Consider the following 24,416-nt stretch of genomic DNA (forward strand, 5'->3'; position numbering starts at 1 on the left):
ATAGGTTCATTGCCCCTATAACGGGTCAATATGCAAAAGTTTGCTACTTTAACTGGAGTTACCCAAACAGTTCAGTTTAAACACAATATTGGATTAGTTTTGATTAAAGAATAAAACAAGTTTATTTAATGACAAAGAGCTACATTTTAAGTGAGGCAAGTATAACAGGTATTAAAGAAATGGTGACAGAAAAATAAAGATAAAAATCTTTCTAGAAACTAAAATTTAACAAACTAGACTTGGTTCAAGGTAAAATCTTTACCATATGTTTCCAGCAACAGGGCTGACCAAATTCTCATGTCAGAATGCCTCCGAAAATCCAAAAGCTGGTTCCTTTGTTTTCTTAGTTGCAAGAGAGCAAGAAAGATAGAATACCTGTGTTGTTTTTGACCAGACTTTCATAAAATATCAGGGTTGGAAGGGACCTCAGAAGGTCATCTAGTCCAACCCCTTGCTCAAAGCAGGACCAATCCCCAGACAGACTTTTGCCCCAAATTGCCCCTTCAAGGATTGACCTCACAACTGTGGGTTTAGCTGACCAGTGTTGAAACCACTGAGCTATCCCTCCCCCTCATAGTCCAGTCACCCTTTAAAATGCATTTTCCTGAAGGTTATCCTAGGTAAAATTCCTTCCCATTGTGAGGATGGAGATGTGGAGTCTTGTGATTAAAGATGTTCCATGTTGTTGGTTTGTTAAAATGCAGTTGCATCTGTTCCTGCTCCCCTCTGTTGCCAAAGAATGGCCACTTGACAGGTGATTACCAGACAAATCTGGGGCGGGGTTAAACCTATTCCTCAAAGTCAAAGGACAAGCTAATGCCTCTGGCCAGGTGTCAAATTTGATTGGCAAACACATTTCAGTCATAATTTCAGCTTATGTTCATAATTTTACATATAATGTTGCTACACATATTTTACCATGATATTATTGATTAGTGAGTTATTAGTTTTCAAATGATACCTCACAAGGCATATTTTTGACAAAGACTATTACAATAGCGTGCAGGATGTGAATACAGGCGTGCATTAGGTCACAGTGTGTCATCTGGGATTTAGAGGCACAACACAGTATCCAGGACATATATCCTGAAACTATCTGACCATTGATAGAAAAGCAAATGCCACTATAGTAACAGCCAGAATGGGAAGGAGGAAAAATAATATTAATCAATATTTCTGTCATCTGGGGAAAAAAATGAAACAAGAAACGGAAAGGGTTTCTCTTTCTGAAAATTCTGAAGCATTTTTGATCTTTGCTAGTATGTGTTCCGATGTGGGGGTGAGAAAAACAAGTTAGTAAGAAATCTTCCAGACCACAAGGCAATAAAAATTGTGTAGTCTGACTCAGTAATGAGTTCAAGAGATTGGGGAGCATAGAGATTTATTGGCAACCCAATTACCTAACAAGTTATCTGTGTTTTCTGTACACAGAGGATATTACAACTCTTCTTGGAGGGATATATTTGCTTCCTAACCAATGTAGGTTGCAACTAAAAGGTATGGCTTCCCTATGTATGTTTTGACTCCTGGCTATCCAAGAGAAGCCTGTCTTTTTTATGTTCTGTCACAAAAGCAGAGATCAACTGGACTGGTTTTATTGACAATCATGTCTTAAGCATTCAGCCATTAAAAATACAAGAGTTTCTCTTGGAGAATCCTTCGCTATAGAACTCCTTTCCCATGGTGGTATGGAAGAACCTGCATTTGTTAATCTTGGTGAAAGGTTAATCTATTTGCTTGGACATTTGTCTAAGGAGTAGGAGTCTGGGGGAAATAATAAGTACTGTATTGTTCCAGGGCAGGACTCTACTGGGGTTGACATTTATCAGCAATGTCTGTACATGATTTTGAATTTTGTAAAAGCATATTTTAAACAAACAGAGGAAAAGGCAGGGAAAAAATACAGGGTAGGAGATATGCTAGATACTATACACATTACACAGGTAGTGATTAAAAATCTAACTATGTTGTCAAAACACTTACCACAGTTCTGTTTGTTTTTAAAAAATATTTTTTATGATTATATTTCCTCAGCATATTTGTTATCAAAAGCTGATGGCAGAATTGCTTTAAATGATCAGAAACAATGAGCACAATTATAAAATAACTTCAGCTCCGGCAGGCAAATATTTCAGAGAAAGAGTCCTTGAGAACCCAGGAGGAAAATATAATCTGCCACATACTATAGATCACTACTTTGTATATGCCCCTTAGTACCAGCAAAGTAAAAACCTGAAGTAGTGATGAGCGACACTCAAAAGGATCAGAGTTCAGCTTAAATTCTGATAAGTATCCAAAAGTTCAACGGCTTAAAAAAGCTTCTCATGTGTGTGAAATTTGGCTGGATGTTTCTTAGAAATGAGGTCCTCATTCTTTTACTCTAGGCCCCTTTTTCACCATTCTGGCAAAATAAGAGAGTCTTAAGTAGGAGTAAGTATGATTGTAACAAATGTTAATTCACATTCACTTCAAGACCTTTTACGTCGTCAGACTGGCGTAAAGGCACTTTTATGTATATAAGAATCAAGGGCTTCCTTGCAAGAATCTTAAATGTTCCAAATTCTCAACAACTATAATATTTTAAATAGTTGGCTTAATTTATTTCTACTACACTGTGAAAAATACAAACAACTATATAAAATCAATCTCAGAGTTGCAGGCCCTGGCTGAATCTCCCAGGGCCTCCAGAGCTAGATCTCTTTCAATATTCCAAACTTAGTTCTCTCTCTCTTTCCAGAGCCCTCTTTCTTGTGTCCCAAGACTTACTGGGTTGATTTTCAGTGCACACTGCCCTCTTTATCCCAGTATATGGGGTAAAAGAGGGATAATAGAGACTGGCATTTGTTGGTAATGAGGTGCACAATTTGGATTTGATCTAATCCCTCTTTGGTTACACTCTGCTTTTGGGGTGGAGGGAAGCTGCTGGCTTTATCTTTTATGTAACTACTTTGATTTTTGTCAAAAGCAGCTAAAGCCCGGGATATCTGGCATTTTTTTTCCATTGGTCAGATATCTAAGTAAAAGTATGTAAAAAGCATGGATGTAAATACATTCCTAACACACAAAGTCCCAGTGGAATTAAAGTTGACTAATATAATTTCTACCATCTCCAGTCTAAACCAATGGTATGAAGATTAGCACACAACAAAACCAATCCTTTATTCCCTGCCTCCTTACCCTAATCTTTGAGGCCAGAAGTTCGGATATGAAAAGGTGGTTTATTACATCACATAAAATTTCTATCTGAGAAAAATTACTCCCCTCCCTTGGAGGCAAGAAAATGGCTCACAGCATAATGTTAAGATCAAAGTTTGACACAGATGTATAGGACTAGTTTCTACCTACTACAGTGTGGACCATATCGATGGTGTGTCAAGTGTCACTGCAATATGGCTATGAGGCAAAACAGGTTCTGGTTCACCAACCACCCTTTAGATAGCCATTTTCAATTACAGCAACAAAATAATAAACAACAATATAGAAACCCTATTATGTGAATAACATTTCCTACTACTCTACCGTAAGTTACACGTCACTTTGGAAGAGAGACTCTGATGTTGCTCCCTAAAGTATTAGTTTAACAAGTCCCAACCATGTGATTTGAGCCAGGAGAGGCAGGTCGACACAAGGGGCTTTGATCCAAACTAAATTAGAGGGACTCTGAACTGAGACTGCAAAGATGTACTTTCAGAGTCTAAAATAATGCCACAACTTTTGTGTAATCATTAAGATTTAGGACTCAAAAAGTGGGTTGTACCTGTTTTAGGAGAAAAATAAGTGGACACAGACACTGGTTTAATAAATTCCAAACATCTGGCACTTAATTTACACCATGGTACACACAGTTCCTACGGAATACAGCTGTGAACAGAGATGGGACAGCAGAAAGGCCTAGACTCGTTTACTCAAAACTTCAGCAGTGGCTCTTCAGAAAAAACAACATTATGTTTTTCAGCTTGCATACATATTCCAACTCCAGTGTGTTTGTAACTTTCTTATTCAAACACTTTTTAGGGGGGGAAGCTTTGACTAATATTTTCAAACATGGGTGCCTGAAGTTATGATCCTAAATCCCTATTTAGGCACATAAATAAAAGGGCACTGATGTTCATTTGTACTGAGTACCCACACATCGCAAAGTCAAATGGGATTTGCAGGTTCTCAGCATCTTTGAAAATGAGGCTAAGTTTATTGAGAAAAGTAAGTACAGATTTAGGAGCTTAATTTGAGGCACTGAGGTTTGGGCACTCAACTACCTAAATAAGACTTTGACCACTGCTTCCACAAACTTCAACAGGAGCTGAAGCTCCTCAACATCTCTGAAAAACAGGCCTCATTTTGATATGTAAATATGGGTTTATGTGCCCAATTTTAGGCACCCAAGTTTGAAAAAACTAGTGTCTCAGCCTAAGCTACATCTCTAATGAACATGTGACTTTCTTTGCTTTCTGTTGGCCAAGCGCTCTAAAGAACAGCTGAACCTCACTCCAGGATCCCTTCTGTGGTGTGCATTATGCGGATCCTGCCCTGGTGGCTGTAGGGAACTTCTTCCCAAGCAGCCATTAGGGCCAGTCAGACCTTAGATGGACACAAGTTAAGGAGGAGAGCGTGTGCTTGGCCCCTTCACAGAAGGTTTCTTTTTCTCAAGCATGAATCAGCAATACTACTACATTAAGAAGAACAGGAGTACTTGTGGCACCTTAGAGACTAACAAATTTATTAGAGCATAAGCTTTCGTGGACTACAGCCCACTTCTTCGGATGCAGTCCACGAAGACTGGGCTGTAGTCCACGAAAGCTTATGCTCTAATAAATTTGTTAGTTTCTAAGGTGCCACAAGTACTCCTGTTCTTCTTTTTGCGGATACAGACTAACACGGCTGCTACTCTGAAAACTACTACATTAGGCCATCCTGGAACACAGCTCTGGGGTAGATAAATACTAATAGGCTCTTGATACTAATTTGGCTTTTGATATTTTTTTATCAGGCTGGGTACTCACAAAACACTGATATTCATATTTTTTTCTTAGCTCTGTTTATATCTGGCCCCAAATGTTCAAATTCATATATAGCCCATATTACAGATATATTTTAAAACACAGCTGCAGATACATAAACAACTCCATTGCATACAAACCTAAATGCTCAAGCTTTACAAAAGTCAGAAAGTAAAAAAAAGTACTGTACCAAAATGATGAAACCATCCATTTTTTATATGTGGAACCCATAATACGGCTGTGAAAAATTACTTAAAGATATTATCATATCCTATTTCTATTGGTCTTACTTTGTCCTTTCCATAACTGTAGTAATCAAAAAGGATTAAATGATTTTTTCCCATTCATATCTCTCCCCTTAATTACTTTTTTCTTATTTGGTGGTTGTTTTGCAGAAAATTTTGCTTTGATTTCATCCTGCCTTCCACTGCCAGCAGTCTCTCTAAGGAGCTTTTCCCACCGACTGCTATACTGAGTTTTTATAGTACTAGCCTGAGTTCTATCCTGTTGTTTTCATGTTCCAGCCTTTCTGAGTTTAACTTGTCACAGTTGCCTAGTTCCATCATGTCTCTCTTTCAGCATGTAGCGTCCCAGTTCTGCAATGTCATGTATATAAACCAAACAAAACCAAACACATAACTCTCCCTTTTGCAATTTTCTTCTTCATGACACTATTCCTATTAAGTTTACGGAGAAGCTGAGTAATAAGGCAGAAGTTCATTTTCTGTGGTTTCACTCATGGGCAATCAACTGGTTCTGTTCCAAAAGATAATCAACTGGTTCAGTTCATAAAAGATTATAATGAACCAGATGAAAATCCTCAAAGTGATGTTTGGGCAACACCAAATCATGAAATAAGGAGTTCAGAGTATACATTCATGAAAGTGCTGAACGCATTTCATAACTGGGGATGGGAGAACTGCTTCAGATGAAGTAATATGTCTCCCTCTCGCTCACAGCCATTCTATTTTTTATATAGCTCCACATGGTGTATCTGGCACTGTTCAAAGCACTAAACATGCCATTTGAATAGCAGAGTCCCTGCCTCTGAAAGCTTGCATTCTAAAGGCACTAGCAGCTAAAATACAACTCAAAACATGAACAATAGAACAGAAGGTTTATCAGAAGTCTTCAGAAGTAGGAAAGCGAAGGTGATGGGGAGCTTAACTAGGGACCCAACCTAATTTTTAAACCAAATTTGAAAGAAATATTTTGAAATTCTAATAATTTCAAATTATGTTGTTTTTGTTTTTTCCTTTCCAGGACCAGAACTGGAAGGGATCACCATCTCACCTCCAACCACCTATCAGCTTCCCCGTGGATTTGCCAGTTTTCCCTATAGAAACCCTGCTAATCTTTCACAGTAGCTTCTGACCATTAGAGGACTTAAGGGAATCAATATCACCAGGAATAGAACTTGCAACTCCAGGTCTCCATGAAAGTCCACTTATTTCCAATTTTTCCCCACTTCCTACCCCTGCCCTTCATGAAAGGGTGTAATCCTTTTAAAAAGGAATATTTTCCATTGTGCTGGAACTGATCTCATTGCATCAGAATCTCCTCTGCTGCATTATGAGGATGTATGCAAAACTACCCCTTCCTCCCAAAGCTAAAGCCCAGTGTCTAACACAACCACATGCAGGAGGCAAAACACTCCCTGTTCCTAGGTGATGCACATTTCATAGATATGGTTCTCCCACTACATGGAATAAAGGGTCCTGTTAAAATCAAATTCATAATTGCTCCTGCTACACTACCAGGCCAGCCCAATGTAAGTGTGTTTTTAATCCCAAGTAAACTTGCCATATGAACAGTCTGCACAAAGCACAGTTACATTTACCAAATTCCATTGAATGAATATTTTTGATCAGCTATTAATTGTAACAGAATAATAAATCTTATACAGTATATGTACAATGCTTTGCATCCACGAATCTGAACGTGCTTTATAAATATGAATCATACCTCAAAAACACTTTTGTGAGGAGGTAAATGATGATGTAATCACCATTGTACCAATGATAAACTCTTGCAGAGAGAAGTTATGTGACCATCCCAAGCTACCCCGCAAAATTAGTATCAAAGTCATGAGCAGAATCCAGAAGTCCTGATTCCTAGAACACACTATAACCACAAGGCATTATGAGTAAAGTTTTCAACAGTACCTAAGTGAATTAAGAGCTTAATTCCCAGGTCTTAAGCCCTTTTAAAAATATTTTACCCCTTTTCTTTAATTAATGCAAAAAGAATATAATTGCCTTTTTTAAATGAATGATAATCTTTCTGCTTCTTCTAAGTTAGATGTGTCACCTATTCAAATAACTCATTAGTTATTACTAACTATGATGCCCAATTACTTTATTATGCAATACAGTCATAATAGAAAAATAATACAATTGCCCTCAAAAGGTATGGAATTATTTAATGAAGGAAATAGTAATTATTTTCCTAATTTTTTTTCATAAAATTAGAATTTGCTAAAAGCACTCCATGTATAGTCATAATTATTAGTAATAGAACATACTGCTAATGCGTTTCTGCAAATTACAGTTCATTATTTGCAGAAATAATGTGACAAATCTGTTTTTTAAAAGTTACACATTTTTTGTACTTACAGCAAGAACACATCAGTAAAATCACTGGCAATTATTACATCTCATGTTTGCCAACAAAGATAAGGAGCAAAATCTTTTTTTTTAAATGATGCCTCAGAGGCATCTTGTGACCTTCATCCATTCATGGCGACTGCGGTCTGTGATCCCAGCTGGAACAGACATCTCATTTTTTACTGAATACTCTATTAAAGCCTACAGCTCTCTGTGTGCAAAGAAAACCAGTTCTTATAGTATAGAGCTATATATTTGACATTTTAAAGCCGAGAATATTGATATAAATCACCACTGTTGGGGGGCAAAATTATCCCTTGGCCTATGCCAGGTGATAAGTGGTACACGGTGCCTCCTTAACTGCACGGACTACTCACATTGCCAGCCAGAGCATGGAGAGAGCATAGGCTTCACAACTTCCCGCACTTCTGTGAAGATGGATAGGAATGAAAGGGCAGATCCTTGACTCTGCTCCTCCAAAGCACCGACTGCACAGCTGAGCTGGTGCAGAAGGAGAAGTCATCTGATACTGGTCTACGCTTAAAGCACTTTCTCTGGACTATACTTTGAACAGTGAATTGTGTAGCGACCATGGGCTAGGGGTAACAGTACAATCTCCCCTTTTCACAGTATCACACACTTTATGTTTTATTTAAGTAAAGTAATATAGCAGTCACAGTGTGCTAATTGTAATATGCTATTGGTATCTGCAGAAATTCCTGAAATACAGTCAAACCACCACCTCATGTACATTTCGGTATAGGCACTGTAACTCTATAGTCACCACAGCCCTTTTTATGTAAGCAAAACATAGAATTAAAGAAAGCTCTTCTTGGTTTTTCCCTGTCACAGTTTGGATACCAGCACTAAAGGGGATGGAATAATTTATGAGGTTGGGATTGACATTGGCAGATAGGGGAGCCTTATTCTTAAAACTGTAGTTGAATGAAACCATCCTACTGTCTAACAATCAGAGAAGGAATGTCTTGGGGGGCAGGGGTGAATGGTGAAGGATAAGGATGCTAATTTATTTCTGATGCATGAGAGCTATTTGCATGTTAATGGATCCGAGCCAGCAAGAGAGAAAATCAATGTGTAGGGAGAAGGCAGGTAATAGTACCTGTGTCATAACTATAAAGAGAAGGTTGTAACAGCTGTCCTGTGTACATACTATAAAATCCCTCCTGGCCAGAGACTCCAAAATCCTTTTCCCTGTAAAGGGTTAAGAAGATCAGGTAACCTGGCTGGCATCTGACCCAAAGGACCAATAAGGGGACAAGATACTTTCAAATCTTGGGGGGGGGGGGGAGGAGGCTTTTCTTTGTTTGGGAGTTCGTTCGCTCTTGGGACTGAGAGGGACCAGACATCAATCCAGGTTCTCCACATCTTTCTAAACAAGTCTCTCCTATTTCAAACTTGTAAGTAAATAACCAGGCAAGGCGTCTTAGTTTTACTTTGTTTTCTCAACTTGTAAATGTACCTTTTACTAGAGTGTTTATCTTTGTTTGCTGTACTTTAAACCTAAGACTAGAGGGGAGTCCTCTGAGCTCTTTAAGTTTGATTACCCTGTAAAGTTAATTTCCATACTGATTTTACAGGGATGATTTTTTACCTCTCTCTTTAATTAAAAGCCTTCTTTTTAAGAACCTGATTGATTTTTCCTTGTTTTTAGATCCAAGGGGGTTGGATCTGTATTCACCAGGAGTTGGTGAAAGGAAAGAGGGGGAATGGTTAATTTCTCCTTGTTTTAGATCCAAGGGGGTTGGATCTGTATTCACCAGGAGTTGGTGAAAGGAAAGAGGGGGAATGGTTAATTTCTCCTTGTTTTAGATCCAAGGGGGTTGGATCTGTATTCACCAGGAGTTGGTGAAAGGAAAGAGGGGGAATGGTTAATTTCTCCTTGTTTTAGATCCAAAGGGGTTGGATCTGTATTCACCAGGAGTTGGTGGGAGAAAGAAGGGGGGATGGTTAATTTCTCCTTGTTTTAAGATCCAAGGGGTTTGGATCTGTATTCACCAGGGAATTGGTGAAGGTCTCTCAAGGCTACCCAGGAAAGGGAATTAGCTTTGGGATGGTGGCAACGGACCAGACCTAAGCTGGTAGTTAAGCTTAGAAGTTTTCATGCAGGCCCCCATATTTGTACCCTAAAGTTCAAAGTGGGGAAGCAGCCTTGACAACCTGTAAGGTCAAAGGAACATTTTTAAAGGGCGGAAGACTAAAATCAAACCTGTTCCAGCAAAAAACAAATATCTTATTGGATACAATAAAAATATTCATTAGACACTGGGCCAGGGATATGAGACGATGACATAGGTGAGTGACCGGAGCAACCTCATTTTCAATATAATAATTGTGACAGGTTGAGTCACAGAGACCCCCTTTGGACTGCCACCTGATGTACTAAGACTACCTCTGAGCCTGTTTTCCCTGCCATCTTGGGACTTCTGAACTTTGCCTTGTTGAGCCAGACACGCTAGCCTACTACAAACACAAACCCAGGTCTGAACCACGTCCCCCAAAAGCTGCAGACTTAACTGAAAACAGCTTAAGAAGTGTTCCTGTCTCCATCACCCAGATACCCAGTTCCCAATGAGATCCAAACCCCAAATAAATCTGTTTTACTCTGTATAAAGCTTATACAGGGTAAACTTATAAACTGTCTGCCCTCTATAACACTGATGGAGAGATATGCACAGCAGTTTGCTCCCCCAGGTATTAATCACTTACTCTGGGTCAATTAATAAGCAAACGTGATTTTATTAAATATAAAAAGTAGGATTTAAGTAATTCCAAGTAATAACAGACAGAACAAAGTAAGTTACCAAGAAAAATAAAACGAAACACGCAAGTCTAAGCCTAATACATTAGGCAACTGATTACAGATAAAATCTCACCCTCAGAGATGTTCCAATAAGCTTCTTTCACAGACTAGACTCCTTTCTAGTCTGGGCCGAATCCTTTCCCCTGGTACAGTCCTTGTTGCAGCTCAGGTGGTAGCTAGGGGATTTCTCATGACTGCAGTCCCCTTTGTTCTGTTCCAGCCCCTTATATACCTTTGGCACAAGGCGGGAATCTTTTGTCTCTCGGCCCCCACCCCTCTTTCTAAATGGAAAAGCACCAGGTTTAAGATGGATTCCAGTACTAGGTGACATGTCCTATAAGACCCCAAGCCTTCATTTTTCCCGGCCTAACGCACAGGAAGGCTTGCAAGTAAACAGAGCCATCTACAGTCAATTGTCCTGATTAATGGACGCCATCTAGATTCCAAACCACCATTAATGGCCCACACTTTGCATAATTACAATAGGACCTCAGAGTTATATTTCATATTTCTAGTTTCAAATACAAGAATGATACATTCATACAAATAGGATGAACACACTCAATAGATTATAAGCATTGTAATGATACCTTACAAGAGACCTTTCGCATGAAGCATATTCCAATTATATTATATTCACACTCATTAGCATATTTTCATAAAATCATATGGAGTGCAACATCACAGTAATGACAAAGGTGGTTCCAGGGTTAGAATGCTAACAATGAAAGGGACTCACATCTGAACTTCAGAGCATTTCCAAGGTATAACAGGAGCAAGGGACCATGTCTGCAAATCCATTTTCTCAAATTCTCTGATCATTGCAGCACCACCAGAGGGAAAGTTAATATAAAACAACCACAAGCATTTTTACCACCATGTATCTAGATGGTGGTTTATCTGTTCTGAGGAAATGAAAGAAAGAATTCTAGAAAATTAAGCATCATATTTTTGATGGATTTTGATTAACTTCAAGTGTGAGGCCCAAACTAGACAAGGCTAGGGACTCCTATTCCTAGATATGTTTTCTTGTACACTTACATTTGATTTAATTTTATTTTCTAATAAACTGTATTTTATTCAAGACTCTTTTGGACCATTGACTCTTTCTGGGATAATCAGCTACAGTCCTGTAATCCTGGAGAGAGGTTAATGGTCCTTCTGAGAAGTAATAATTGAGGATATGCGACACTCAGATTCTGGATGAAAGCCATAAACCAAGAAATCCTATCCAGGGATTAAAGTAGATTGAATTAGGAGGTTGTAGGAGGATCTATGCACACTTAGCTACAGAGAAGGGAGAGTTGTGAGGGCTGTGCTACTTACCCAAGCCAGGGAGAGATGGGGACATTCCCCTTTGCTTTTACAAAGGAAAAAAGAACTGCATTTTCCTCACATTAGCCCATCCCATAAATCATCTTGGTATATGGGACAAGCCAATAGACCACAGAAAAGAGGGGACTTTGAGGGGACCTGGTGACAATATTCCATTGTCTTGGGGATAAGGTCAAAGCCTATTAGATTATCTAGTCCATCTTTAATTTCTATGATATTGAGTAGCAGGATGATAAGTCTAATAGCATGATGTGTATTTCTGGTGACGGATAGTTATTCTGTATTTGCATTAGCACAATACAAATAAAACTACTTTTCCTCCAGCACCCAAAATCCTTTTGCTTGCATGTCTGGCATAATCCAGCAAATTTGTGAGCATCAAATAACGGTATTCCAGAAAACTACAGCTGTCAAGAATACCATAGAAAGAGACAGAGATGATTGGCAGAAGATGCAACATGAAACCTGAGGCTACTCCTACTGAGTCTATGCAAATACAACAGGCCTTGTTAACTCTCCAAGTAGCCCAGGTTTAATTTAAAACCAGTTGACAGCTTGCAAAGCTTTCAGTAACGAGAAGCAATTTATTTAAGGGCTTTGTTAGCCAAAAAAAACTTTAAGTGCACCTATCCTTAGCAAAGCTGAAGACATTCTTAGTGCTTTATTATTTTAGTAGTTAAAAATGCAGCATTTTAAACCTATTAAACCTTTAATAAATGTGTTGTCCCCACACATACCATTTTTAATTAGACTTATTTCTAAAGATCCAAACCTACAGCTGAAACAAACATATAATACTTCATATTTAGACTAATTCAAAATATGTCTTAAAAACAAATAACCTGAAATCTGATTTTCTAAAAAAAAAAACATATGAATAAGCTACTTTGTGCATAGTCCATATAACTCAGTATGTTATAATGAAGCTGGGAGTATCTTTATGATCCAAAAGCATCACTGACAAAATAAGGAGTGACGAATGAGACAGCAATTATGTGAGTGAGAAAGGTTTGCAGAAACAAAGAACAGACAGTACCTGTCGAAGGTCCAGTGTAATGGTAACATGATGGTATTCTATCCCATTTTGGATACTGGGACTCTGCCACCAAGTGTTCTTCCCATCAATTGCATTAGTTATTGGGTGTCTTTCTATTGGAACATTGGCAATATGTAAAAGAAAAACATCTTTAGAATCGTCAGCAGTGGTTTGGTGGTAGCATTTAGTTAATACAGGATATGAATATAATATTGTACATAAAAGTACTTCCATGTGTTTGTTGGTGTTATGGCAGAGTATGCAACATGCTCTAAAGGTGAACCACAAAGCTTTCTTAAGAAATAAGTATCAAAAAGACTTTTTAAAACCCCAAATCAATAACAGAATACAAGTATAGACTTAAAAAAGACAAAGTAGTACATTAAAACAAAATAACTGATCATCTGTTTTTCTTTTATTTTTGAAGGAAGTTTAATATTAAATGTTTGCCTTGCAACCTCCAAGGAGACCACAGCCCCTAAACCAGCATCTCCAGGCAGGTAGTGTGCGATCATCAGCTAATGTAATGAACACAAACCAGGAATTTAGGACTTGGCAGGCAGGTGAAGGAGAAGGTACTGTGGTTCATTTGCTAGTATTTGTGTTTGGAACTGCAATCATGCAGTTTTCATACAGAAATGTTATTCTATTCTACATAGAGCTAATCCAAGAACCATCACTGTATGTATCTGAGTGCTTTTATAATCCACTGCTTAAAATGATAGAGGTTTCCATCTCTTTCTCTCTCCCCTCAAGGTTCTCCTCAAGACCCTCTGAACTATTTATGGTATGGTATTTAGAAGGTATTGGGTCTTGCTTGCATTCTCTGCATTTGGGTAAATATCACCCAGTAATTGCAAAGAGTATTTTTTGTCTATCCATGTTTCAGGAGAATCTGCTCTTGTGCATACAGGATGGTACCCTACGCACAATTCTAAAGGATCTGATCCTGCACCCACAGAAATCACTGATTTACCTGGGAGCAAGACTACATCCAAAGCAGGGAAAAAATCAGAGGTTATTTAAAAAATAATGTGTCTCCTTCCCCCAGCTACTAGATATGGAAGACATTATACACAGTCAGAGAATGTATTATTCTTGGGGTGTCGAGCACATGATAAATGTTACCTTTTCACCTAGAATGACTTCCTAAAAATACATTGCTAGATATATAAAATGGGAAGAAAAAGAAGTTATTTATTGTTCTTAGATTCTTAAGGGACTAAATCAAACTGGAGAGTTTACCGACTTTTATTTGTTGTTTAAGTCAACTAAGCAGATTGAAAGTCTGTTTTTTGGGGGTTTCGTATCACGTCAGCTGTCTGTGGAGGACAGGAATCCTGCCTCATTAATGAAAGCCAGAATGTCTGAACATATTTAAAGAAACAATTAAAGTGTTTTGTGGGAGTGAGGGGAGGTGTCAGTCCTTAAAACTGCAAATGCCAGAAGTGTATTTAAATATCAAATGATTCAGTGGCACCAGTAAGCACTAGCATTTGCTTGGTATAATATTAGTGGTACAAATGGAAGCAGAATTGGTGTGGGTAATTGGGAAATATTTGCCTGAATATATAGTTAGATCAGAAGGAGTTGTTATAGAAATCAGGCAGGGAGTGTAAAACAACAGCCCAGATAAGAAGCCTCCCCTCAAATACAATAGTCAGGTTTATACCCATGAAGAGGGACTGCTCAGATCCCACTCTGGCAACAGAGCTATTTGGCTCAGGCCAAGAAGGGAGGGATCAAAAGCTGACAGAGAGAGAGAGAGCTTGCTGCAGTAAGCGGGCTACAGTTTGGTCCCCAAGAGAATGGGGGACATCAGGGCTAAGTCATATCTACCTAGGGCCTCAAGGGGAACAAGAAAGTAGGTAGGGCTTCTGGTTTTAGGTTTTAACCAATCAATACCTCCAATACAATTTTTTTTTTAAATCAGGGTTTATTCAGTAAACACTGTAAAAACTCCAGAAACAGTTACTAAGTATCTAAAGGCTTGTCTAGAAGGAGGCGTAATGTGCTCTATAGGGTGTGATTTCTAAAGTGCAGTAATCTGTTGTGCATTAATTAATTGTACAGTAATCTGTTGTGCATGCAGACCCTGCTGGTGTGCACTAAAGATTCCCCTAGTGCACTTTAATGTAGTGCTGTTTGAAACAGTACTACATTAAAGTGCACAAGGCAACATTACAAAGAGATTATTCATTACAGTATATACTATTGTATCTGTACAATATAAACTCCAATTTCTGAACATCTACAAAATACTCAAAAATCAATAAAAATACAACCTGAAAAATGTCACTGCATATTACCGCTATCCACAAGAGCACTTGCAGGTGACAAGTCCATTGGGCTTGCTAGGTATTATGGTAGGCTACCTGGGGCGAGGGGAGGGTGGAACTACAGAGACCCAATTGGGGAGTGGTTATGCCACAGAGCCGCATCCCAAACAGAAGTGGAGGCAAGGCCTGCCACTCAAAACGCAGAGGACTGGACAAAAGGCCTCAGCAGGGCAGCTTATCCAGGGACCATGACAACTGGCATCATCTCTGTATTTAACACACACACACACCCCGAGAGAGAGAAAAGCCAATGCTCTAGGCATTGTCAAAGATAACAACTCTGATCATCATTACAGCTTCTGTCTTAAAATGTGTGCTTGCAAAAATCATCTGTAAATTCAACTCAGGGCTCCTAGGTGATTGTGATAGAAGTTGTCTAATTGGAAATTTTGATATCAGTCTCCTCCAGCCAAACTGATATGAGATTTAGTCCTGAAAAGTAGGATTGGAAGATGAATGAACAATTAACTGTAATCCCCATTATGAAAGTTTAATCATAATTAATTTGAAAACATTTATTAATTGCTGGCATGTTTTCCCTATTTAACGTGAGAGAGAAAATAATATAACATTTGCAAAAGGGGCAGGACTGAAAAGCTACTCCAAGGACTAATCTGACTGATGGGGGGAGGGATAGCTCAGTGGTTTGAGCATTGGCCTACTAAACCCAGCGTTGTGAATTCAATCCTTAAAGGGGCCACTTACGGATCTGAGGCAAAAATCAGTACTTGGTCCTGCTAGTGAAGGCAGGGTCCCTTCCAGTTCTATGAGACAGGTATATCTCCATATTTTATTATTATGATAAGGGGAATCGCACCCAAAGTAAGCTAATCCCACTGTTCCCTTTAATTTGGGCTCACATGCGATTAACCAGGGAGTCTGTGTTCATTTCCTTCTACAGTAATTAAGGGCAGGCACACCAGACTCACAGATTCCAAGGGGATCACTTAAAGTCTGGTTACATTACATGGTACTCTGATTAATGACAGGTTTCAGAGTAGCAGCCATGTTAGTCTGTATCTGCAAAAAGAACAGGAGTACTTGTGGCACCTTAGAGACTAACAAATTTATTTGAGCATAAGCTTTCGTGGGCTACAGCCCACTTCTTTGGAGGCATAGAATGGAACATATACTGAGGAGATATATATACACATCGAGAGAGCATGAAAAGGTGGGAGTTGTCTTACCAACTCTGAGAGGCCAATTAAGTAAGACTCCTCCGGACGGTCGAAACAACAGACTGGACTTCTACATAGATTGCTTCCGTCAATGTGCAGAGGCTGAAATTGTGGAAAAGCAACATCACTTGCCCAGGGCCGGCTCCAGGCACCAGCCCACCAAGCATCTGCTTGGGGCGGCGCCTGGAGGGGGGCGGCGCGGCGGGGCGCTCCGGCCCGAGAGCGGGGCCGTGACTGGGCTCACCGCCCTCCCCGCGGCGTTCCCGCCGCCGGGGAGAGCGGAGCCGCAGCGGGCTCGCCGCCCTCCCCGCGGCGCTCTGGACGGTCGAGGAGAGCGGAGAGCCGTGGCGGGCTCGCTGCCCTCCCCCCACAGCGCTCTGGCCGCCGGGGAGAGCAGAAAGCCGCGGCCGGGCTCTCCACCCTGCTCCCGGCGCGCTGGCCGCCGGGGGCTCTCCACTCTCTCCCCAGCGCTCTGGCCGCCGGGGACTCTCCACTCTCCCCCCCTCCCCCCGGCGCTCTGGCCGCCGGGGAGAGTGGAGAGCCCTGGCCATGCTCACCGCCCTCCTCCCGGCACTCTGGCCGCCGGGGAGAGTGGAGAGTCCCGGCTGGGCTCTCCGCCCACCTCCCGGCGCTCTGGCCGCCGGGGGCTCGCCGCCAGGGAGAGTGGAGAGCCCCGGCCGGGCTCTCTGCCCTGCTCCTGGCACTCTGGCCACTGGGGAGAGCGGGGAGCGGCGGCGGGCTCTCCGCCCTCCTCCCGGTGCTCTGGCCGCGCTGGGGAGGGGGGGGCGGCGGGTGGCTTTTTTGCCTAAGGCGGCAAAAAAGCCAGAGCCAGCCCTGCACTTGCCCCATAACCTCAGCCATGCTGCCATGCTGAACACAACGCCATCTACAGCCTCAGAAACAACTCTGACATCATAATCAAAAAGGCTGACAAAGGAGGTGCTGTCGTCATCATGAATAAATTGGAATATGACCAAGAGGCTGCTAGACAGCTCTCTAACACCACATTCTACAGGATGACCTTACATTATCCTCTGATCCCACTGAGGATTACCTAAAGAAACTACACCATCTGCTAAAAAAACTCCCTGACAAAGCACAGGAACAAATCTGTACAGACACATGCCTAGAACCCCGACCAGGGGTATTCTATTTGCTACCCAAGATCCATAAACCTGGAAATCCTGGACGTCCCATCATCTCAGGTATTGGCACCCTAACATCAGGATTGTCTGGCTATGTGGACTCTCCTCAGGCCCTACGCTACCAGCACTCCCAGCTATCTTCAAGACACCACTGACTTCCTGAGGAAACTACAATCCATCAGTGATCTTCCAGAAAACACCATCCTGGCCACTATGGATGTAGAAGCCCTCTACACCAATATTCCACACAAAGATGGACTACAAGCTATCAGGAACAGTATCCCCGATAATGTCACAGCTAACCTGGTGGCTGAACTTTGTGACTTTGTCCTCACCCACAGCTATTTCACATTTGGGGACAATATATACCTTCAAGTCAGCGGCACTGCTATGGGTGCCCGCATGGCCCCACAGTATGCCAACACTTTTATGGCTGACTTAGAACAACGCTTCCTTAGCTCTCGTCCCCTAATGCCCCTACTCTACTTGCGCTACATTGATGACATCTTCATCATCTGGACCCATGGAAAAGAAACCCTTGAGGAATTCCATCATGATTTCAATAATTTCCATCCCACCATCAACCTCAGCCTAGATCAATCCACACAAGCGCTCCATTTCCTGGACACTACTGTGCTAATAAGCGATGGTCACATAAATACCACCCTATACCGGAAACCTACTGACCGCTATACTTACCTACATGCCTCCAGCTTCCATCCAGAACACACCATTGTCTACAGCCAAGCTCTAAGATACAACCGCATTTGCTCCAATCCCTCAGACAGAGACAAGCACCTACAAGATCTCTATCAAGCATTCTTAAAACTACAATACCCACCTGCTGAAGTGAAAAAACAGATTGACAGAGCCAGATGAATACCCAGAAGTCACCTCCTACAAGACAGGCCCAACAAAGAAAATAACAGAACACCACTAGCTGTCACCTTCAGCCCCCAACTTAAACCTCTCCAGCGCATCAAAGATCTACAACCTATCCTGAAAGATGATCCCTCACTCTCACAGATCTTGGGAGACAGACCTGTCCTTGCTTACAGACAACCCCCCAACCTGAAGCAAATACTCACCAGCAACCACACATCACTGAACAAAAACACTGACCCAGGAACCTATCCTTGCAACAAAGCCCGATGCCAACTCTGTCCACATATCTATTCAAGTGACATCATCATAGGACCTAATCACATCAGCCATACCATCAGGGGCTCGTTCACCTGCACATCTACCAATGTGATATATGCCATCATGTGCCAGCAATGCCCCTCTGCCATGTACATTGGCCAAACCAGACAGTCTCTACGCAAAAGAATTAATGGACACAAATCTGACATCAGGAATCATAACACTCAAAAACCAGTAGGAGAACACTTTAACCTGGCTGGTCATTCAATGACAGACCTGCGGGTGGCAATTTTGCAACAGAAAAGCTTCAAAAACATACTCCAAGGAGAAACTGCTGAGCTGGAATTGATATGCAAACTAGATATAATCAACTTAGATTTGAATAGGGTGTGGGAATGTCTGAGCCATTACAAACATTGAGTCTATCTCCCCTTGTAAGTATTCTCACACTTCTTATCAAACTGTCTGTACTGGGCTATCTTGATGATCACTTCAAAAGTTTTTTTTCTCTTACTTAATTGGCCTCTCAGAGTTGGTAAGACAACTCCCACCTTTTCATGCTCTCAGTATGTGTATATATATCTCCTCAATATATGTTCCATTCTATGCATCCGAAGAAGTGGGCTGTAGCCCACGAAAGCTTATGCTCAAATAAATCTGTTAGTCTCTAAGGTGCCACAAGTACTTCTGATTAATGAGTCATCTCTGTTTAAATAAGGCTCTTCACAGTGCCAGATTAACATTATGAAAACCTTAAACTGAGATGTGGTTGGCTATGAAAGACCAGGCATTCTAAAACCAGACAGTTGCAGGTTAATAAGAGGGAAAGACACACAGACCTATAGCACTTGTGTGTTTTTATATATAAATGAGACAGTGCTGTCTAGTGATTGGAGCAGGGCACAGGGATGTGGCAACCCCAAATCTATTCCTCACACTGTGTGTTTGGTTTGCTGTGTGAATTATCACAGATTATGTATTTTTATTATTATTAACATATTTGGCTCTTTCCAAAATGGAGGATGTGATTTTAATCATACAGGAAATTCTTCAGAATTACCATGGAGAATAGCTGCTAATATGCTGTTCACCTCCATCACTGAAAGGGCAGGTGAAAATATGTGAATACTACCATACAGCTCTACCTAGGTTCTAGTCTTCCTTGTATGCACTTCCCGTGTAGAAGGCACAAAACTCTCCTTGTACCTGATAATAAATTAATGCTTGAAAACTGATTTTACCCTGTGGTTGGTCTTTAAAAAAATAGTAATAATTTTAGCAAAGATCAGTTGAAGTGTTAAAAAAAACCTCAGTGGTTTGGGGGCTTTTTAGTCAGTGAAATTAGAATTAACATCAAGCTGAGAAGAGGTGGAGGTGGGAGAAATCACAGAACAGGCTAAGATAAATAAAATTGGCCTTAACCCCAAATTAAGATTTTGTAAATTATTCAAAAAGCTCAGAATTTTCAGATTAAAATTAAGGACCTAATCCCATATTTACGTACCTTAAAAATGGCCTGATTTTCATGTATGTCGAGCAATCACAAATCCATATGAACTCAGTAAGAGCTTCAGAGACTCTAATATTGGATTTAGTTGCTGAACATTAAGCATTCTTTGACCCAATGAGTTTAATTTAATTTACAGATAAGAATTTTGCAAAGCTAACCCAGGGACAAAAATTTGTTTTACTCATAACAAGAGGAATTTTCCAAAGTAATCAACCCAATGAGCTAGAATTTATTTTTCCTTCTCCGCCCTCCCCCGCCCCCATCCATTGCCAGTCATTTGGTCACGAAGTCCCTGAATATGAATGATCATAGACAAAACACCCATAGAAATATTTTCTGAAGAGCATGTCTATTAACATAACAAAATCGCATACATACGATGTGGAATCCTACTGTTCTGGTCACAAATACGACACTGTGGGGGGTTTCTTGCTGGTTGTCCAGGTACATGTTCAACTAGTTTGCAATACATTTCAGAGCCTTTTTCTCCACAGGTAGCATTGGTTGTGATGATAGCATTGACAGCCAGGTTCAGCACTGCTGGAAATAATCCTGGGGAAAAAAACCAACAGAAGTGAGGACAGGACAAATTCAGTAGCACAAACAGAAATGTATATACTACATATTTAGCCTTTTTAAGGCAATAAAGCAAAAGACCTAAGATTCAATGGCTGTATATATACACTGAAGAATGCAATGCCCCCATCAAACACCTTTCCATTTTTCAATCTAGATTTCAGACATCGGATTAAAGGCCATTACTAATAGCGTCATAATGCTTACTACATTCTAAAATCTAATTACAAAAAATATCTGGTAGTTACATACATCTGAAAACACACTACTGCTGTGTTACTTGGAAGGTTGGGCAAAGTAGCTTACTGAAAGTATCATCAGAAATGATATTACACCTCGACCCCAATATAATGTGACCCGATATAACATGAATTCTGATATAACATGGTAAAACAGTGCTCCTGGGGGGCGGGGCTGTGCCGTCCGGCAGATCAAAACAAGTTCGATATAACGCAGTTTCACCTATAACGCAGTAAGATTTTTTGGCTCCCGAGGACAGCGTTATATCGAGGTAGAGGTGTATAAGCAATCCAAGCTCTCCAGTGACTCACAAGTTGGACATTATTTGAATCACAAGTAAAAATTATCTGTGCAACTTCTTATACTCTATTTTCATCTCCATGGCAGAACATTACCCATCTTGCCTTGCATACATTGTATAATTTGTGTTATATTTTCACTGTTTTATTGTTCTAGATAGGTTCTTATATCACTTTCATCACTATTGTATCTGAGCACTTTCCAAGAGGTCATGCAGCAACAAGACTAACATCTGTCATATGGTTTGTTCTCTCTCTCAGCCTCTGCTCAGGGAAAGAATTGTGTGTGCAGTATTGTTTTGATAGTTGTTGGGGTTTTTTGTGTGTGTATAATGTTCATACTGCTATATGTATTGCATATACTGTGATCCTCATTCAGCAAAGCTCTTAAGCATGTGCTTTGCTGAATCAAGGCCTATACGATGAACAACACAGCAAGCAATAAAGATTATAAATCCTTTGAGGAACAATCATTAAGTAAAGTCTTCTCCCCTTTCCACCAAATGCTGATCAAATCTAGTGAGCTGTAGAAAAACAATAATCTGCTGAGGCAAACTGATGTGGTGGGTTGAGCTTACACATTAACCTTTCATGCTAGAAAGCAGTTTTGCTTCCTCAAAACTGCCATTACTGCAATTTAACAAAAATAAACACAGGTGGAAGTAGTTTGGATTGGGACATTGACAGATCTATCTGGAGATTTGCACCGTCTGCCTGCCCCTTGCCTGGTTCTAGACAGTTTAATCGGCTGCCAGTTTTAAAGAGCATAAAACCTAATCTCAAAATAGGTCCTTTGCCAAAACTGGTCTTGAAATTATTGCACATTTTTGAAACTCCTTTGGTAATGACTCTCCTCTTTCTCCTAGATGTACTGTGCTAGCTGAATTAATACAACATCATGCAGCTGATTCCTTTTGATCTGCTAACTCTGTTCTCCTGTCTGTTCCTACAATTAACCTGTTTGCCATTTAATTACAGAGCTCAGTGGTCATGGTACAGTTATCTTCTGACATAAGTTAGTGACTCTCCAGCTCACTTTAAAACCATGTTAAACATATTGTTCGAGTAAGGCATCCAATTAGTTAGTCACTTGTCCAATTTGTACAGTCAGTCAATCAATAGCTGGGATTTTATTGAGTTTGCAGCTTGCTGCTTCTTTACAGATTACAGCCCATTTTCATTACATTTTAAAATCTATATTGTTATACCCCTTGTATTTTTATTCAAAGCGCTCAGTGATATTTATTGCTATCTACAATAGGGTTGCATGCTAAAGACCGTGTAAGCGCTGCAAGCGCAAATGAATTGTGAACAGCTGTAGAACCACTTTGACTTACTGCCTCCTTATTCCATCTTGAGGCTGTGTAATGTTAATAACATAGAAGCCAGTGATCAGTTAGCCACAACATGAAGACTGGCACTCTGCTTTGAATGCAGCAACTAGCTTCCTCAAATGGGATCCCAGCATAAGAAGAGAATATGGTACTGTACAAAAAGAATTCCAGCACATGATCTGGTGAAAATAAACCCTGAGAAGTAATGGAGAAGGTGACAGATAATAGCAGAAAAAGACTACAGCATACCAGTCTCTCGCTCACTTTGACAACTATATATTCACACGATGTTGTAGACATTCTCACTCTATATTTTATTTATACACACACTTTATATATGCACATGTATGTTGTGTGTGTTAAATTTACACACACAAACTACTTTGAAACCTACTAGTGAAAATGCTATACAAGAGCTAGATATTTATTATTATATGAGGCAGAGCCTGGTTAATCATCATATTCTTAGATGTTTCATTAAAGAGACACTGTTAAGGTCCCAGTGCTTCAGAGAGAAGAAAACTTGTCACTTTCAATTCCCTGCTGGCTCCTAAGAATGGAGCTGACAGGAAGAGCACAGAAGTTGCACAAAATGCATGCATGCTTCTGCCACATATCCAGCACTTGAGCTTTGTTGCTAGTGAGTCACCCAGCTTTGGAGCTGGGATTTTACCACAGTTGATAAACACATATTTGCATACTGTTTTACGCAGCCACCCCCTTCTTTCGAAAGGGTGTTGGTTATTTTTTCATTGAGATTGACATTTTAGAACAGGAAGTGTAATTTTTATAGGGCAGATCACAGGGTGTTTCTTTTGACAAAAGCCTGTCAGCCTCAGGTGTTGATCGCAAGAGAGGCCATTTTTGGAGCCAAGATGATAGTCATCTTTCCTACAGTTTGGGCTGCATTTGTGCAATTTAATATTAAAGTTCCCTGTTATGCTTTTGAAGTATTGAGAAGCAATAACACATTTTTCTCAGGGTGCACCTTCTGTGACCCCCAATTTGCATTTTGAATTATGGATGCAGAAGACATTGCCAAGTCCCAATGAACAGCACCCAGAATTTATGCACTGCAATTTATTTGTACCTTATTTGGACAAAATATGAACCTGCTTTTAAAGCCAGATATATGGGTATCCTGCTTCTTTCCCTTGTGCAGATGTATGGGGCCGGGTGTATGGAGCTTTCATGGCTTAGTTTGGGCCACCACAACATGGTGGAGAGTGGTATGACTCTGTACTAGCACTATCAATGCTATTAGCCTCCTCAAAAGGAGCAAGAAGAGGTAGGATCAAATGTCTATCCCCTACAGTTCCTCCCTGCTCCTTTTCCGGAGACTAACACCATTAGTGGGGCTCTAGCATGGAGCTGTAGCTCTTCTCAGCCATAAGTCATAAATCATAAAATATCAGGGTTGGAAGGGACCTCAGGAGGTCATCTAGTCCAACCTCCTGCTCAAAGCAGGACAAATCCCCAACTAAATAATTTGAGACTTAAGAATGCCACTCAAAAGAAGAGTCAGTGATCAATGGAATTATGAAAAATGGTGTATATATTGTGACAGACCCAGACCAATGGGGTACAGAAGTCTGGTAGAGGGCAAATATATTGGTCACTGGATGAGTAGTTTTCTGTTCCTTCAGTGACGAGAGCAGGGGCTACACTAGCGAAATCAGGAACCTGCTAGAACCAGTTAAGGCAAGCAGGCTAATTAGGACACCTGGAGCCAATTAAGAAGAAGCTGCTAGAATCAATTAAGACAGGTTAATCAGGGCTCCTGGGTTTTAAAAAGGAGCTCACGTCAGTTTGTGGTGGGAGTGTGAGGAGCTGGGAGCAAGAGGCGCAAGGAGCTGA

General features: G+C 40.5%; 1 protein-coding gene across 9 annotated transcripts in view; it reads right to left on the bottom strand.

Annotated features, from left to right (window-relative positions):
* LAMA2 (laminin subunit alpha 2) overlaps window positions 1-24,416 on the bottom strand; it is a 474,663-nt gene that overhangs the window by 313,904 nt on the left and 136,343 nt on the right. For all 9 annotated transcript variants that reach the window (XM_054023114.1, XM_054023113.1, XM_054023109.1 and 6 more), the window contains exons 2-3: window positions 20,489-20,662; window positions 12,796-12,908 (exon numbers count right to left, since the gene is read on the bottom strand). In XM_054023114.1, coding sequence (XP_053879089.1) covers window positions 12,796-12,908; window positions 20,489-20,662 — 287 coding nt within the window. The remainder of the gene's footprint in view (window positions 1-12,795; window positions 12,909-20,488; window positions 20,663-24,416) is intronic.

The sequence above is a fragment of the Malaclemys terrapin genome, chromosome 3 (genome assembly GCF_027887155.1).
Source record: "Malaclemys terrapin pileata isolate rMalTer1 chromosome 3, rMalTer1.hap1, whole genome shotgun sequence".
Taxonomy (NCBI): domain Eukaryota; kingdom Metazoa; phylum Chordata; order Testudines; family Emydidae; genus Malaclemys; species Malaclemys terrapin.